Source organism: Fomitopsis serialis (genome assembly GCF_022376445.1).
Source record: "Fomitopsis serialis strain Sig1Antser10 chromosome Unknown B0H18scaffold_29, whole genome shotgun sequence".
Taxonomy (NCBI): Eukaryota; Fungi; Basidiomycota; class Agaricomycetes; order Polyporales; family Fomitopsidaceae; genus Fomitopsis; species Fomitopsis serialis.
The window spans coordinates 221,394-238,522 of NW_025954989.1; the positions used below are offsets into that span (position 1 = coordinate 221,394).

At 56.6% G+C, this 17,129-nt stretch overlaps 5 protein-coding genes across 5 annotated transcripts; 3 read left to right on the plus strand and 2 right to left on the minus strand.

Moving 5' to 3' along the window:
• Positions 1 to 2,596: 2,596 nt before the first annotated feature.
• Positions 2,597 to 4,369, plus strand: B0H18DRAFT_1004609 (uncharacterized protein). Its single transcript, XM_048028498.1, has 6 exons — positions 2,597 to 2,656; positions 2,740 to 3,087; positions 3,144 to 3,271; positions 3,326 to 3,626; positions 3,674 to 3,901; positions 3,955 to 4,369. The coding sequence occupies exons 1-6, from the start codon at positions 2,630 to 2,632 to the stop codon at positions 4,270 to 4,272; spliced, it is 1,350 nt and encodes a 449-aa protein (XP_047893970.1). The 5' UTR covers positions 2,597 to 2,629; the 3' UTR covers positions 4,273 to 4,369.
• A 905-nt stretch (positions 4,370 to 5,274) lies between these two features.
• Positions 5,275 to 8,523, plus strand: B0H18DRAFT_1004610 (actin-like ATPase domain-containing protein). Its single transcript, XM_048028499.1, has 14 exons — positions 5,275 to 5,368; positions 5,433 to 5,570; positions 5,637 to 5,772; positions 5,825 to 6,067; positions 6,125 to 6,325; positions 6,384 to 6,557; positions 6,604 to 6,714; positions 6,773 to 6,888; positions 6,937 to 7,090; positions 7,152 to 7,256; positions 7,309 to 7,419; positions 7,474 to 8,114; positions 8,168 to 8,327; positions 8,389 to 8,523. Exons 2-14 carry the CDS (start codon positions 5,497 to 5,499, stop codon positions 8,434 to 8,436), a joined length of 2,274 nt encoding a protein of 757 aa, XP_047893971.1. The 5' UTR covers positions 5,275 to 5,368; positions 5,433 to 5,496; the 3' UTR covers positions 8,437 to 8,523.
• On the minus strand, positions 8,524 to 10,375 carry B0H18DRAFT_1004613 (uncharacterized protein). The gene is made up of 5 exons (XM_048028500.1): positions 10,094 to 10,375; positions 9,409 to 10,042; positions 9,345 to 9,359; positions 8,897 to 9,289; positions 8,524 to 8,794 (listed from the first exon to the last, which is right to left on the minus strand). Exons 1-5 carry the CDS (start codon positions 10,236 to 10,238, stop codon positions 8,695 to 8,697), a joined length of 1,287 nt encoding a protein of 428 aa, XP_047893972.1. The 5' UTR covers positions 10,239 to 10,375; the 3' UTR covers positions 8,524 to 8,694.
• A 1,574-nt stretch (positions 10,376 to 11,949) lies between these two features.
• B0H18DRAFT_954538 (uncharacterized protein) lies at positions 11,950 to 13,766 on the plus strand (the record flags this gene model as incomplete). The annotated part of the gene is made up of 5 exons (XM_048042276.1): positions 11,950 to 12,066; positions 12,672 to 12,812; positions 12,968 to 13,173; positions 13,352 to 13,463; positions 13,485 to 13,766. The coding sequence occupies 5 exons, from the start codon at positions 11,950 to 11,952 to the stop codon at positions 13,764 to 13,766; spliced, it is 858 nt and encodes a 285-aa protein (XP_047893973.1).
• Positions 13,767 to 15,884: 2,118 nt separating this feature from the next.
• Positions 15,885 to 16,295, minus strand: B0H18DRAFT_846509 (uncharacterized protein; the record flags this gene model as incomplete). Its single annotated transcript, XM_048039561.1, has 3 exons — positions 15,885 to 15,934; positions 16,018 to 16,109; positions 16,198 to 16,295. Coding segments are annotated over 3 exons (240 nt in total), but the record flags the coding sequence as incomplete, so codon positions are not given.
• Positions 16,296 to 17,129: the final 834 nt, after the last annotated feature.

The following is a 17,129-nucleotide window of genomic DNA, read 5'->3' on the forward strand; positions in this document are numbered from 1 at the left end:
GCGACATTCCTATCGGACCGCGAAGCAGCTATCTGCCTAGACGGGATACGCGGGGAGATGAAGCCAGTGGTGAACGGCATCCCACAAGGCTCACCCATTTCCCCCATCCTCTCGATCTTATACGCTGCCGAACTCCTGGAACTATTCGAAGAAAGAGCCCGCATCCACATCGCAGCAATGATCGCCAAGCTCAAGCTCCCCGACAATCCCTCCGCCACCAGCCTAATAATGTTCATTGACGACGGGAAAATCTACGTATCATCGGAGTCCCTCGACACGAACATCCGCATACTCACCCTAGCGTACGGCGACGTAGAGGCCTGGCTAACGAGTGTCGGGCTATCGCCTGACCTCGTCAAACGCGAGCTCATGCATTACTCGCTGAAGCGACGCAAGCCGAACGACTCACCATCGATAATCCTCCCAGGAGCAAATGGCACGTTCACCACCATCAGCGCGACACATACCACGAAGTGGCTCGGAGTCCATCTGGACCGCCGGCTGAACTTCGACCACCACGTCAAACAGATGGCAGGACGAGCGGAGAAAACCGTCAACGGCCTCGGAATGTTGGCCAACACGGTACGAGGACTCTCACAAACCCACCTGAGGACGCTGTACACGGCATGTGTGCGTCCGATACTGACGTACGCATGCCCGGCCTGGTGGAGAGGCAAGAAAGCACACGAGCGCACCCTCGAAAAGGTGCAGAGGAGAGCACTCCGACTGATGTGCGCCGCCTTCAAAACGACGCAGATCGTAGCATTAGAGATCGAGGCCGCGATACTACCCATTCGCCACCACCTAGAGCTCACCAAAGACCGCGCAGCCATCCGCCTAAACAAGCTCAGCCCCCATAGCCCGATACTCCAACGCCTACCAGAGGGATGGTCCCTCCTCCCGACGTCGACACCACCACCTCCACGCCCGACCCACCGCAAAGTAACAGCCCGTCGAAAGACGCCCCCGCCACCACCCGACTCTGCACTCTAGCGAAGCGATCGGACCCCTACGACGAGCGCATAGAGCCGCTTGCCGTCCCCCCATGGAAGAAGACTCCGGCCAGCTTCGGAGGTCGCCTGGTGATCACACCGGCGGCCAAGGGCGTGACGAAGGACGAGGCAGCTAAGGCACACAATGGAAAGCTAAGTAAACTCAAGTTATCGCACGAGAACATCATGATATATTCAGATGGTTCACTACTCACAGAAAACGGGCAACGACGAGTCGGCGCAGGCTTCGTTGTCACTCAGAGGAACAAGATCCTATGGGGAAGGAGCATAGGCATGAGCAGACAGGCAGAGGTCTACGACGCAGAGATGGTCGGCATAGCATGGGCAGCTCGCGAAGTCGAGGAGTACCTGAAGAAACCCGAGGCGAGCCTCGTCCGACATCTCCACTTCTACGCCGACAACACGGCCGCAATCTCAGCCATCTTCGAAGCGAAACCGGGCCCCTCACAGGGGCAATCCCGCATCTTCCGAAATTTCGCCATCCGCTTCCTGGAGGCAGACCCCGAGCACAGAATCACGGTGGCGTGGACACCGGGCCACAAAGGCATAATAGGCAACGAACGAGCAGACAAACTGGCGAAGGACGCCACGGAGCGCAACGCAGTCAACCAACACGCAACGCGGGCAAACGCGTTACGCCGTGCGAAGGAACGAGCGACGAACGCGTGGATCGCTGAGTGGAAGAAAACATACCCTACAGGTCGCTTCGCGACGGCAAACCGACTACCCCCACAGACGAAACCAAGAAAACCCTTTCTAAGCCTACCGCGAGAGGTACTCGGCCGAGTTGTACAGTGCAGAACAGGGCATTGCTTCACAGGCGAGTACTACAAGTCCTTCGTACCCACAGAGTCCATCGACTGCCCATGCGGCAACCCATTCCAGTCACGCCGCCACGTCTTACAAGACTGCCCAAGATACGAGAAGTTCCGGCGCCCCCTGCGTGCCGCGAGCACGACCATCGACTTACCAACCATCCTCGGCACCGAGGATGGCATAGAAGCCCTCGCGAAGTTCCTTCAGAGGAGCAAGGCGTTCACGAAGACGGGAGAGCCGCCAGGTGGATGGGATGAAGAACAGGAGGATCAGGAAGCGAGAGAAGAAGACCCGGAGGACGAAGGCGACGGAGACCCGAGCGGCGAGGAGGACCAGGACCGAGGAAGAGAAGCGGAGAACCAGGACGAGGAAGACTAAACGGTACTAGCTGCACGGCGACGTACCGTCCCCACCCCCACACACCAAACACCGACACCTCGTGCACTAGGGAGGCAATCCCGGCTTGCGACCCTAGGAGAAAGACGACGGAGAGCCGAGTATGGACCATCGAGTATGCTTTTCTTCTTTATTCTCTATTTATTACCATGTGCGCTACGTCCCGACCTCAGACCACATCTTTAGATACTGACTCAGAACCTGTCTGGATTGCCTAACCATTACTATATACACCTCACGCATACACACTACTACACTACCCTCGAACGGGACGCAGGTCTGGGCGGCGCGTTTAAACGCCCGCACATGTACAGGCCGGCGTCCGCCGCGTCTTAGCACGTTGTTTGCTTGTTGCGGTTAATAAATGCGGAGTTCATCATCATCATCATCCTTCAGGGACCCCCATGTCTGACTACCCTGACAGCTATACCGTCATGGCAAACTCTCTCATCTCTGACTCTGACTCCGACAGCAGATCTCATGGGTCCGAGGGATCTCATGGACCTGAGGATAGTGTACCTGGTTCCGACTCGGACTCCAACGATACTCGTCCGGGAACCCCCCCGACCCTCATCTGCCCCCCAATGTCCGTCTATACTCTCCGGGCAACTCCTTCAATGAACACAATTCGTTCAGCTTGCCACAATCCCTCCTCCTTGGCTCGGGAAACCCTCAGCGCTTCCTCCCTGACCTCGAGTCTCGCAAAGCGGTTGTCCACCACAAAGCGTGGCAATTCGAGGACGTGTTGGAGGCCGTAGGCCTTGTAACGGACGCCGACGCGCACCTCCGCGCATACCTAATGCAAATCTATTTGCTACAGAAGGAATGGGAGCAAGCTGACTGCACCGGCTTTGTTGCCAAGGTACGCCCCTCCGTAACAATTTATATCTTCTTTCAATACATATTTTCTTATTGTAGAACATCGTCAACGTCAACGAAGCTCAGTACCGGATGCTGCAGAAGAAGATCCAGGAGATACTGGAACTCCCTGTAGACGAGGCTGAGTCGGAGTTCGAGCGTTGTGTCGCTTTCATACAGGACGTGAGGTGAGTCCAAGAGATTCAACTATTGGTGCGAAACCTACAAGTGACTCGGCATAGGATCGATTTCTGGCGTAGTTTGGGCAAAGTGGTCGCTATCGCGCCGACCTCGCAAGCCGATCTGACGCGACCCATAGTTGACCGTGTGGCGAACATCCTGCGCGAGGCAGAGCCTAATTCTGTCGGTTCAACTCTGGACATTGTCCCCAAGAGTTTTGTTGAGGTGCCTGACTTGATGTTCTACATGAACGACAAGACCGTCCATCAGCATGCAACCTATACCCCGCAGGCGCCGGGACCCATGATTTTCTTCTGTATAATAGCGCAGTCCCAGGAAGAATTTACGTACGAAACGAAGAAGGTTCGTGGAATGACAATGAGGCGTCTTCATACTGACCAGACCCTCAGATGTCTTTGGCTGTCCCCCACCTCAGCCAACTGCAGGGGTTTATTATCGCGTTGATAATGCGGGCTGAGCCTCAAGCCCTGTCCAACTGTCTTTTCCAGGATGGTACCTTGTGCGACCCGATGGAATGTCGTGTGCTCGCATATTGCCGCGAAGACTTCGACGCGTTTCTCCAATGCGCCGCGCGCTCCCAGTCCATCAAGGACTGGGAAAAGGAGGCGAACTTCATGGTATGCGGCATCAACCTTGCTAGCATATGATGATCTGACAGCTACGCATGCAGTGGCTGACATCCATAACCTGGGGACCAAAGATGTTTCCGCATGAAGGCTGGGCGCGATTCACCACGACCATCAATACTATCTTCGCCTCCTATGGTGCCACAGCGGTGAGAGACGAGTCCACTGAGGATTCGACATGCACGTTGTCGTTCTGGTCTCCCGAAGACCGCTTGGCGATTGTCGACCGCCTTCCCAACGACATCGCGCTCCGACTGAAGTTGGCGGTTCTGCGCGCCGCTCAGCGTGTGTCCGAGCGCGTGGCAGCTCGCCGACGTCGCGGACGCCGCGACATCTTATGTAGGGGCAGCGCAAGATGGTGAAGGAAGACTTGGCTTTGTGGCTCGAGTGTAGTAGCATGTATGAAGTCCATTGTACGATCATGAATCCCATCAATACAACGATCGACGATCTCGAATGCTATGAATCCCATGTCCGAATATCTGCGCTGCGGAGCGCCGGGGCTGGCCGTCTCGTCTGCGTGCTGTCTCGCCCGCGCGCCCGCCGTCCCTCTCGCCCACGCGCTCTTGCTCACGCCTTCTCGCCTGCGCCTTTTTGCCCGCGCTCTCACATGTCTTCTCTGCTCGGCCACACTTGATCACCCTGGATGGCCCTCGCACCCCCCGCATACCGTGTATGTGCCGTCATGGGTAAGGATATGGTACTGTGTACACGTGTTGTAACATGTATGTAGGTACATCAGTGCCGATATCTATCCCCTTTGTATATACATCGAATTGCACTGTTGGTGTCTTCTCACTGTCGTCGCGTTGCAAATAACATTCCATTTTTGTTGAATTGTATGATTCGTACGGATCCGTGAGCTGCGAGCACTGGCAAAGCGTGAGAATTAAATAAGCTGATCTCGGGCTGGAACATCGGCGGCTTCTGTGTCTCTGCTACGGTGCCCTATGGGCCCTACACTACAGGCTCTATGTAGACAAGGACATTCTATCCAGCTCTATGTAAAATGTACCCTTCCTTTTGCCCTCCCGTGCCCTACAGACACTACATAGGACTATGTAGTAACATTGCATTTTCCAGATAGGCTTGAGTATACTATTTCGGACCGGTCAGTCGGCAGCCCCCAGAAGTCGGCACCTGCCTGAAAAGGCTCGGAATTGTGGCGAGACGAGCGCTTCAGTGACCCAATCCGGCAACCCCCGCCTGGTAAGGCAACTCGCCGACTTCTGGGGGCTGCCGACTGACCGGTCCGAAATAGGATACTTTCCCCCGCGGAACTGACGACGGGGAAGCGACCCACAAGCGCTCAAGCTCAAGCGCTCAAGCGTCAGCTCACCGAGTTCGCGAGCGCTTCAGCCACTTGGTCCAAACCCCGACGTTGAACAACTTGGGTTCCTCCACGGTTCTCGGCAACAACTGGACGACACATCCGTGCGTCCGCTGCAGAAGTCGTCGGTGGGTTATCATCAGGCGCTCATACAATCATCGGCGACCAGGCTACTCACTCTGCAACCAATAGCATCCGCGACTTCACTTGAGCACCGTGACTGTCCTACATCCTTCACCTCTCAAGTAGCTTCAACATGCCGCGCGGTATTCCCAATGCGAAGCGCGATGAAAACGCTATGCGCTTTACTACCTTCCATGTCCCCCTACCGTTAGTTGGTTCTTTGATGATGAATACATCGCATTAAATTGAGCACGGCGGTGTGGTGAATTTCAGACCAAATCCCAAGCACATGGGTTCAACCTATCTGAGGTCAGATACACAAACCCACTGGTATCGCAATGCTGTCCGTGCAACCGCCGCCGGTCGGAATAAAATAGTACAAGAAGAACCTGGTCCGTCGATTGGAGAGGTAGGACAGTCTATGTGACCCTCTCGTGACAGGGTCGTAACTATTATTTCAGGCTCGACGCGGCTCCAAGGTGATTGTCGTACATCCTGGTTCCCGCGTTCTGCGCATCGGGAGGGCGTCCGATGTCACCCCTGTCTCCATACCGAATGTTATTGCCAGGAAGCACAACCATCCCGTGCCACGACCCCGTTACGTCGAAGGCATCTCAAGGCCGAGGAACGATAACAAGCGCGAAAAGCCAGTGGCATCGCCCAATGGTGACGAATATGCCGTCCACCTTGACTCAGACGATCCGGTGTGTGGATTCGCTTCATGGTATATAGCACCAAGTTGAACTCGTCGCGTTCCGCAGTTTGACATGAAGGTCGCTGCCATCACAATCTCGCTCCGCGATCGTATGCGCTTCTATAAACTACGCGTCACTCCCAATGCAGCGAATATCGCGTCAACGTTCAATGAGCAATTCGTCCCAGAAACGATAGCTGAAGCAAACGACCCGTTTCGTGTCGACTGGATCCGGGATAATATGGATCAGTATCTCGTTGGAGAACAGGTATGGCCATCAATTTATACTATGACCTTCGAGCTCAGTCGGCCATGTCGCCTGGCAGGCTCTTCAAATTGCAGATCCCTTCGCCCAAGACTATGTCGTCAGGTGGCCATTCTACAGTGGCAAATTCAACACCCGAGACTATCCTTCCAATGCCATGATCTTGAGCGATCTAGAGACTATCATACGAAGCACCCTGCAGGATCGACTGGACATTGACCCGAAGTCATACGAAGTCAGTCGCGTGTTCTCAAACTCGATGTCTGCTGACATCTGCATAGGACTATTCCGTGATCCTAGTGATCCCAGATTTCTATGATAGATTCTACGTGGAGGATATGGTCAGATTGCTTCTCATGACCATGGGATTCAAGCAACTCTGCGTGCAGCAAGTAAGTGGGTCGATGTCTCACGTATGACGGACAGTCGAGGGTTGACTGCCTTTTCTAGGAATCGCTTGCGGCCACGTACGGCGCTGGCATATCTAACGCATGTGTCGTCGACATGGGTGCCACGAAGACCAGCATTGCTTGCGTGGATGATGGAGCCGTCCTTGGAGATACTAGGTAAAGGACAATTGTCGCGTGGTTTCCGACATACTCAGGCTCTCACAGGATGCTGCTGAACATGGGGGGAGACGACATAACTGAGTTTCTGCACGTACTATTGCAGAGGATCAGCTTCCCGTATAAGGACTTGAGTCTAGTCCGCTCTTACGATTGGAACGTGATCGAAGACCTCAAAGCACGCCTTTGCACACTTGCGGAGGTACGCCGTAACAACGTTCATCCACAGGATCACTTTTGACTGAACCTTGGGGCGTCGAAAGGGCGACGTCGCTCTGAACCTGTATGATTTCGTGGTCCGTCGGCCAGGTCAGCCGACCCAGAAGTATGGCCTCCGGGCGTACGACGAGATTATTCTTGCACCAATGGTTTGTATTCATCTGCCCTGGGACGATTCTTGACTGATCGAACCTTGCGCAGTGTTTATTTGAGCCTCGTGTAATTGAATTTGACCAAAAACGAGCGGGCATGCGCCCAATCGCCCACCCCGACGTCACGGAAGATATTGTCGAACAGCCGTTAGAATACTTTGTAAGTGTTGATTTTCATGATATTCGGCTCTGCTGAACGTCATTGTGTCACCAGACACAAGCTATGGTCATCTCGACGCAGCACCTCCTCCCGGCAGCAATGCCGCACCCAATCGTCTTTGAACAGGTTCAGGGTCTCCCTCAATCTGGGTCTCAGACACCGGGACTTGGTCAACAACCTGCCTTTGTGGTTGCGCCCCAGCCAGCAGGCGAAAGTGCTCCGCCGCAGACATCTGTGAACACCGTGGAGTCCCTGACGGCCCCAGCCACCAAGACGGAAGATGCCTCGGAGTCAGTGACCCCTTCAGCAGCTGGATCGGGCGATGTCGCGATGAAAGAGGAGAGCCCGACTACGACCCTGCCGACACCCGCGGGTTCGACTGCACCCGCAACGGACATCCCGGGCGCCCCCGTGGAAATCATCGACGTCGATGCCATGGAAGACAGGGCGGCACCTTCCGCCTTGCCAGCTGACCAGATGACGCAGCTGCTTCCTCCGCAGCAGCCACACATCTATCCTGGGGGGTACACCATCGACGTGTGTTTCGAAGCGAGCAAGCTCCCGCTGGACGTCGCCATATTCAATAGCGCACGGGCTGCGGGCGGAGATGAGAAGATCCGCAAATATCTGCAGGCCGTCTTGGTGATCGGCGGGACGGCCCTCGTCCCAGGCATGGCACATGCATTGGAGAGCAGGTAAGCAGTCTTCTGTGATACGGATCCCGGGGCTCATGTGGGCATGTTCGCAGATTGCAGGCCATTGCCACGCCACTCGTACCCAATATGGAGAAGGTGCAGATTATCCCTCCGCCCAAGGACGTCGACCCGAGGGTGCTTGCATGGAAGGGTGCCGCTGTTCTCGGCAAGATGGACACGGTATCTGACCTCTGGATCACAGCTGTAGATTGGGTAGGTGCTCTCATCAAGCATGATGTAAGGCAGAGCTCATTTACTTGCGTGGTTTCGCCAGGATATCCTTGGAATGCGCGGGCTCAAGGAGCGATGCTTCTATTTGTAAGGTTCATAAATGACGTCTTTGCGAAGACGATGCTTGTTGTCGGTAATGTCATTAACCTGTACACCGTTGGAATGACCATATGGCACCACCGCTGTAATCTAATCTTTAGGTATACATCCCACCGTCGACTCGTAGCTGAACGTTCAACTATGTGGTCCGACCTTCCGGGAAGTGAGAGAAGACATGCATGCTGGATCAAAACCACAAAAAGAATGCGAAAGATATAAGGAAGCCGCTCTACACCAATGCCAGACCAGATTAAGTGAAGGAGCAAATACGGGCCCTCATGTCTCTGAGTGGGTCGGGCGTTAATTGCGGCCAGCGAGCAATCAGGTTGCGCATCTCGGTGCGCCCTCGACTACCGGACAGTTTGAGAGGCACGACATGATCGGCGGGCGGAGGAGGTTCATACAAGATATGTTCACATTAGTGATGAGATGAACAATGCCTGCATACGCACCTGTCGCGGATTTGCCACTCAGCTAGAAGTGTGCCACCGTTCTCCCAGCCGGTTGATGGACCTGCTTCGGAGTTCGTTTGCTTCTTCTTGCCCTTGCCTTTACCTTTACTGCTGCCAGCCTTGGATGGGCTCGACTGCAGAGGACCACGCAAGCTATCGATGAGTTCGATGATTCTGTCGCTCGCCGCTCGAGCCGGTGTAAAAGGTAAGCTGGTCATGTCACGTGGTACGGGAATGGGGACCGTGGGCAAGGTGGCTCGACACAACGGACAATCCAACGGCTGGCACCAACCTCCGCAAGCATTGCAGAGATTCGTGAAGAACCACTTGAGGAGGCATTGCGCGCAGTAAGAGTGGCCACAGCTCGTGAGATTCAAGCTATACGGACAAGCCCTGTACGACCTGTCAGCTGCGGGCAAGCTGTATCACTGGACCACAAAATACGCACATAACATCGCAACATCTGTGTCGCTTTAAGCAATCACTCCTAGATGAATTCTAAGACGACTTACAACGCGCATTGCCACTTCGCCTCGAGCTCGGCCAGGACCTCCTCAGTCCGACCCATCTTTATGACGAGAGCTCTGTCGGCAACCTCTTGCTCCCTCTTCTGCAGTTCCGCGGTCCGCTTGTTGAGTTGATTCTCCCGAGTTTGACATTGAGCTTCACGTTTGTCACAAGCCCGTTCCCTTTGCTCGAGAGCAGCGATCTTCTCCTGGTACTGTGCAGCCGAGCGTTCGACTCCCTGTTCCCTCTTCTGCACGGCCTTCTCGCGCCTACTTGCCTCCCTCTCGAACGCCTGCCTGTCCCGCTTCAGAGTCTTCTGTACATCCTTATCTTGTTGTACGGCACGACCGTCATCTGGGTCGGGAAGGGCAGTAACGACGCGGCGCGTGATGCGTTTCGATTGCTCTTTGACGGGTTCGGCAGGGAGATCGTCGCTGTCTGCGTCAACCTGGGCAGTGTCCTGTGTGCCAGATTGTCGCGATGATCTCCGAGGGCCGGTTGACGAGGCCGCAGGCGCAGAAGTCCCTTCTGCATCGACTGCAGGCCGTGCCTTGGGAGGAGTGGCACCAGCGATCTTCCGCCTCTTAGACGGAGGAAGGGGTGGTTCTTCAGCCTCCGTCTCCGTCTCATCCGGTTCTTCTGTAGAGCGCTATCAAACCGGAGTGCAATGACCGTGAGAGCCTCAATCACCTTGTTCATGAGTTACAGTAGACGTGGTCTTGCGCGGGGGGCGCGCCCGAGACCTGCTCTTGGTGGCAAGGGGCGCCCGACGCGGCTTGGTCGAGCGCGTCTTGATGCCAATCGGTCTCCGTGAGGCCATGAATCGCGTCTGCATCGCGAAGCCCAAGTATCGATGAATCGAGTAGCCAGGTAGCTGCAGGTGCGAGCGGACCGTATCTCTGTACTGGGGATAGAGCTCGAAGGGCTTTGATCAGGGTGGAGAGATGATGATGAAGGTGAAGACAAAGGACAATAGGCCAAGATCGACACTCGCGCCGCTAGCCACCCTTAGCCACCGCCAGTGGCACGGCCGTGACGACGCCACCGCGCGACGCGCCTCGATCATGTGCATTCCCGCGATGCCGCCCAAGCGTACCGCGACGCGGTCGGTCAACCACGCAAAAGGACTGAGGGTCAGGTCGCTCTGAATAATTCTTGTAGTCGCCGTTGCAGACCATAAGAGCCGACAAGTGTTTATCATGGCAGTCCTGTAGAGCGAGCGGCTGTGCTCGAGCAAGGCATTTGACACCCTTCAAATTGAACTTGAAGTTCCCGTTACGAGGCCAGTTGAACGTGATTAGAGTCTGCCACCAGTGACCTCCAAGTACTCAGCGCTCAGCACTCAGGTACTCAGGCTTATCCGTATCTACACGCGAGTTGTGTAGGTCGGCCGAACTGCGACCAGTATTGGTCACCGCGTTCTGAGCGATTGCTCGCAGCAAAGCAAACGATCATTCGCGAGGACTGCCATGTACAGTCTACGGTAAGGGTCAGATGATGTAGCAGGCACATGAAATGCTGTGAAGCGGTGGTGTTTTTATCAGACGAAACCCGTGGAGAATACCGGTATTGGATACCTTTGTGTGATTGTGCGTGGAGTGTGAATCCTGATGAAGCCGCCCTGTGCTGAATACGGCATGTGAAATACGATCGCCGTACGTAACACGATATGGACGAGCTCGTATGACCTATTCCGAGCGATGTCGAGACCCTGACTGGAAGGTCTGCCTGTAGAGAGCCTGAGTCCCATTACAGCGACGGCACGATTGTTGCGTACCTGATCGGGCAACATGAAATTGAACAGGATCATGAAGGCTGTGAAGCCTCACAGAGCGGCTACCGACGACCAATGCAGCAAATGACCTCCGGTATTGCGGGATCATCTTTGTAAAAGAGAGCGCCAGGACATGCACGGGCAGGCGAGCGTCCTCCCAACGCAAATTCGCATTGGTCGACTTGCTCAGGTTGGCCGCCCAGCGACCGCGACGAAACAGTTCGGAACACAGTGGTTTGTCGGCATTCCCCGCCAATGTAATTCGTGCAAAGCGCAGGACTTTCTCAGCCGAGAACGCTCCATACACGAGACGGAGGGATCAAAAGCTATGACAGCTCGGCGCGTCACACTGAATGGCCAGATCAACCCAATCTACACATTCCTGACAAAACAATTCTACTCCCACCTCGGTAGACGTGATCGCTGCAGAGCTTCATGAGCGGACGGCAGTCGACATGCAATACTAATCACTTAGAATGTTAGCCTCTCGCTGCTACAAAGCGAAGAATGAATTGCGAAAGGTACGTACTTCGTGGAAAGATCTTGATGAAACCTTCACCCAGAAGGATAGGAATCGAGCTTCAAAACGCCGTGAAGTCGAAAAGGGGCGTCGAGTTGACTCTGAAGGCTAGTAAGAGCTAGCCCATAGGTCTAGGCTGTTTCCTGGAAAAACAACGCATCATCATTTGTATAAATCAACAGCTACGAAAGGGATATTCACCTAGTCCCGAGAAACCGTAGGTATCCCAGCTGGACGTCTGACATCTATATAATGACATTAGGAGGGTGCAAGGGTGGCCCTGCAACAGCGTCCGTGAGGGAAATATACTCGATAGTTGAGATGCAACAATTTCAACGACCAACCATATTAAAGGAGATGACGGTTTGTGTAAGCCATTATCCGCTACATGGGGCCCGCTGACCTGCAGATGGGTAAAGTACTTGCTGTCGTGTCGAGGGGCATGCACCTATTGCCGCCGCCCCACGGTGGTCCAACCTCACTGCTTCGTCTGTCACGGAATTGCGTATATCACCGCAATTGGTTGCAGATAAATTCATAGAAGGTAGCTATACGATAGCTGCGGCGAATAACAGACCGATGATATTCTGTGAATGTCACTGCACGTTCGTGCCCTCGAACAACATATTCCTACTGTACTGAATGCCACAGCGTCAGCGACCTTGCAGGTACAAATGGGGCAACGCACGTCGTAGCCGTAGCCCGATAATAGTGCGGTGAGACAGCGCCTGGACAGCGCGGACTACTCAACGTGTCTCCGTCCGAGCAGCGTGAAGGTAAGGCGGTCGTAGGCCGCAGTGTTTTTAGGTTGTGAATTATGCAAGCAGAGGAAGAACGACAGGCGCGTGGTTCGCGCTTTGAACTTGCCATATATGGGTTGCTACACGCTGGGAGGATTCGGACGTCAGGCTGGTTGACGCGAGGACGAAGCCTTGCCTTCTGCGCTTCGCTGAAACACATGATGCCCATCGAAGACAATAGGCAGGATCAGGGTCTTGTCAGCTTCCGGTCGTGAATATCAGGCGGAACGCCTCGACACCCCAAATCCTGGAGCTGCCCACAGTCTGTACCGTGCAGCGCGTGGCCGGAACCGTCGGTTACACCCGAGTGCATGGGTGGGCCCAATTCATCGCATAAGGCATCCAGTACTTGCATCCTCACGGAGTTGAAGAAAGATTTGCGTACAGAAGGTTGTCTCTTCTCCGAGCGGAAATGTTGATCAGGCGTTCACTTCGCGTCCCGTCAGTGTGGTTCCTATACCGAGCTGTAGGTCCCAAACAACCTGAAGCAGCGTTCTCGTGTACGGTACAATGCAACGTGGCATCCGACAACCTCCATAGGGACCGAGCTCATGCTTCCACACTTCCTACCGACCTCTGTCACGCCACCGTCTCAGCATCCCGACCACTCGATTTATGACATGATCGCACCGGCCCGTGCACTCCTGTGCGCGTTCACACGTCTATTCGCAACAAGGTGAGTTTCGCAAAACATATCGCCCTTCTCGACAGATTGCACTCGCAAGGTTACGTCTGGCATTCCAGCCACTCTTGCTCATCTGACACCTGCAGCACCTCAACGCGTTGCCCCACAATTCAATCCGCGAGCGTCATCGCATTCCAGGCTCTCACCGCTGACACTTGTCCATATGCAGGATAAACTCATCTGCCTATCCAATCTGGCTTCTCCATAGCTTCGCTGAACCTTCAGTTGCGGTGCTTCCGGAAGCTCGATGTGGTACATATGAAGATCCCGTCAGGTCAACGGTACGTCTCCGCCATGAGAAGATTTGTACCAGCGAGCGGGCGTACAGCGCAGGCTCTGCTCGCGCGCGGGGCAGACCAAACTCCGCACCGGCCACGGTGTACGCCTTCTGCATGCCTGTCGGGACGGACTTGGAAGGCACGGACCAGAGTGTCGTCGAGTCTCAGATTCACCGACCAATCTTACTCCTTCCCGATATCCTCATGACGTTGGGAGATCCCTTCTCCCGGCGCTGCACCCCCGGCCGAGGAGGAGGAGGGTATTCACTCGCAGCAATTCAACAGGGACGCGCTTGGCCCCGATGAGTGTGAGTGTGACAGCGTCTCTGAGGACCTGGGACGATTCATCACGCATGGCTTCGGGCCCGGCGAACGACGACATATGTAGACGCAGACGTCTTGAGATTGTGCGCTGCTCGGCCGTGATCTGTCTGATAGGCAGCTTCATTTGCCTCATCGTGGTCGACTTCCATCATTCAAAACCTTCTGATTTGAATCTGGGCGCACGGCGGCAGCGGGCGGACGCTCTCGCCAACACCCATTGCGACATCGCTCCGGATGACAGGGCCTCATGCGGGCAACACTCCATCATCCCCGCGGTACTTCGCTCATCTATGTCATGATGGGGATGTCCGTTGCCATAACCCAATACGATGAATCTACTGTGTACCAAATACAATGCATGTACACCAAAAGCAGGCAGACCACTATATACAAGGTCCTACTGTACGCGGCACACACGAAGCGCATAATGTGGGGGAAATATAAGCGAGCCTATAAAGCTGGCGCGGTACAGTCAAGGACCCAGAACGCGAGGAAGGGAGGGACGAACGAACGGGCAGATCACTATAAGCTGACTACACGTACACGTACAGGATGGGTACACCGACACGGCCTAATGGGGCCTGCGCGGAACACGGGGAGTAGTTTGGGCGGGAAACAGAGACAACACAAGGAAGAGCAGGTCGCAGCGCGGAGCGGGTCAAAGCAACGTTCGACACGCGCGGCCGGGAGAACAAGCGCAGCGGAGCCGGTATCCAGAGCAGGGAATAGATGCGCAATACGTAGCGTAGGAGGGGAATAGCGGGACTAGTATGAATAGCACTGGCAGGAGGAGCGATGCGACATAGCAATGGGGATATGTACAATAAGTCAGGTGGGTCGGTCGAGGAGAGCAGGTCGAGGGCGGGCGGGGGGGCGGAATGCGCTGACGGGACGTCCGCAGGCCAGAAGCACATATGTTCGGGGGACTTGGCTCGCCAGCTCTTGGCGGAGAGCTCGACGGGCCAGAGTCGAATTACGACCGATCACGGTCGAAGCAGCGAGTTGACCATCACAGCAAGGCCGTCGAAAGCCACCGCAGGAGAGTAATCGGTGCCAGAGGGTTGAGCCACAGAGGACACGAGGGCGCGGCAGGCGCACGCACGCTCAGTCGAAGTATCCGTCACCAGAGCCAGCTCGGCCATAGCGGTCATCTTGGTCGTCCGGCTGGCCGTACCGTTGATGTGCCTCCATCAGCCTCGCAACATCTGGGTCTGGCTCGTACCCCGGAAGCGGCGTCAGTAGCGTGCTGTCCGGCGGAAGGTGGTTACGCCCGAGCGACGTGTGGGCTGCGAGGGCAGGCAAATCAGGAGCCGCGTTGCTCGGACCGGACGCTCCAGCAAGAGACGAGAAGCCCGAAGTGGTCGCGGAGAGTGGCGGGAGGACGGTGTGCCCGGGCGTCGTGGTCGTAGGGAGGGAGGGGCTCGCGTTGGGATGGACGGTGTAGTACGGATGCACAGGCCTCGGCTGATTCGCGTTCGCCGACATCCCCAGCTGGGGGTGTGATGCATGATGGCGAAGCTCGTGCTGCCCGTGGCTCTGGCTCTGCTGCTGCCAACCAGCATGCGGCTGGGCGGCGTACCCCGGTTGTCGATACTGCTGGGCAAGGACCTGGATACTGTCCTCCGGCTCTTGAGGGTGCGGCTGGCCGTACCGCATCGCATGCGAAGACTCTTCCGCAGGACTCGGGGGATAACGCGCACCGGCGTCGAGCGAGTGGCCTTGCGAGCCCATCGAGTAGCCGGACGGGCTCCCATAACTATGTGCGTGCGAGTGCGTCGGCAAATAGGAATGTGCGCTCATCGCGGGGTGCGAGTGCGGGTCGGGATACGGCTCGGCCATGCTCATCCGCCTGTGTACGTTCGCGCGGTGGTGCTCGAGCTCGCGCGGCTGGTAGCCATACGGGTTGGCGTGCGGCTGGTGAGGATGGTGGCCGGGATGTCCCTGTTGCGCGAGCGGCGAACGCATCTGCATCATCGACGGCATTCCAGACATGCCGCCCATGCCAACGCCACCGCCCATGCTTACACCGAGCGGAGGGATGCCCTGCATCGCAGCCTGCACCTGTACCTCGCGTTCCGCTTGCGCCTGTCGCTCTTGTTCCTCCTGCTCCTTTTTCGCCTGGCGCCATTGCTTCCGAAGCTCTTTGAATTCTAATCAAGAAACAGAAGCCAAGTTCCGTGAGGAATGATAAGCTTTCCGTGGAAAACAGAAAGGGAAGAAAAGGGGCGCGCACCGCCTGGGCTCCGCTTCTGGCCATGCTTCTGCATCGTGACGTGCGCGTTTAGGTGGTTGAGCGTTCCGTACGCCTTGGAGCAGTTCGGCCAGCTGGAGAAGAGAACGAAGGCGGAGTCCGCGCGCGGGCCGTCAGCTTCGCGCGCCCAGACTCGCCCAGCGGCACAGCGGGAGCACGCACCTGCACTGGTAGAGCCGCTCGATCTCGTCGTACCTGCGCCGCGGCCGCTTCTTCACCGCGTTCCCTGGCAAGCTCACGAACGAGTACGTCTTGCCGTTCGCCGAGCGGTGCTGCGTCTGCGTGCCACCTACGCCCGGCAGCTGCGGGCCCTGTCCGTGTCCCACCGTCTGTCCTCCTGTTGCGTGGCTCTGCACAGGTTGTGACCCTTGCCCCTGTGGCGCGCCTGGGCGCGTCTGCGGTGGTTGGCTGCCGGGACCAAGCCGTGAACCAGGAAGAGGCGGACTCCCACCTACGCCCTCGGAACCGCTCACACTGCCTGCGTAGACGGGTGATATGGGTGCAGCCCCCTCGGCGAGATCGTGCTTGAGCGGGCCGGGCCAGCTGGAGGGCGTCGCGCCGTAGCCATCGGTGAGGCTGCCGGACGAGCCGGAGCTCATCCGCGCGTGTCCGTGTGCGCCCGCGCCGTATGTCGGGTACGGGTACGTCGCGGAGACGGGTCGTGGAGACTGGGAGGGTTGCGCGTAGGGATATTGTGGCGGATGGGACGCAGACTGTGATTGTGCCTGCGATTGCGATTGCGGGTGGGGGACCTGTGATTGCGCGAAGCGCTGCGAGAGGACCGGCTCGGACATGCGCCGGTCGAGGAGGGGGTTGCTCTGCGCGTGCTGGTAGCGCGCGTGGGTCGGGAGGCTCTGGGGTGCGCCCGCGTAGGGGGGATACTGGCCGGTCATCGGCGACGCGGACAAAGGGAACGTACCTGCGTCTGCGCGCGCGCCCATGTTGGGCGACTCCGAGTGCGGAGATGGAGAGTAGCCCGCGGGATCGTGTTCGGAGTGCGGGAGGAGGTCGCCGGTGAGGAGAGACGGGGGCGAGCGACGGCCCAGCGCGTACGGGTCGGTGTCGAGGTCCGCGCCTGGGTTGGACGCGCCGCT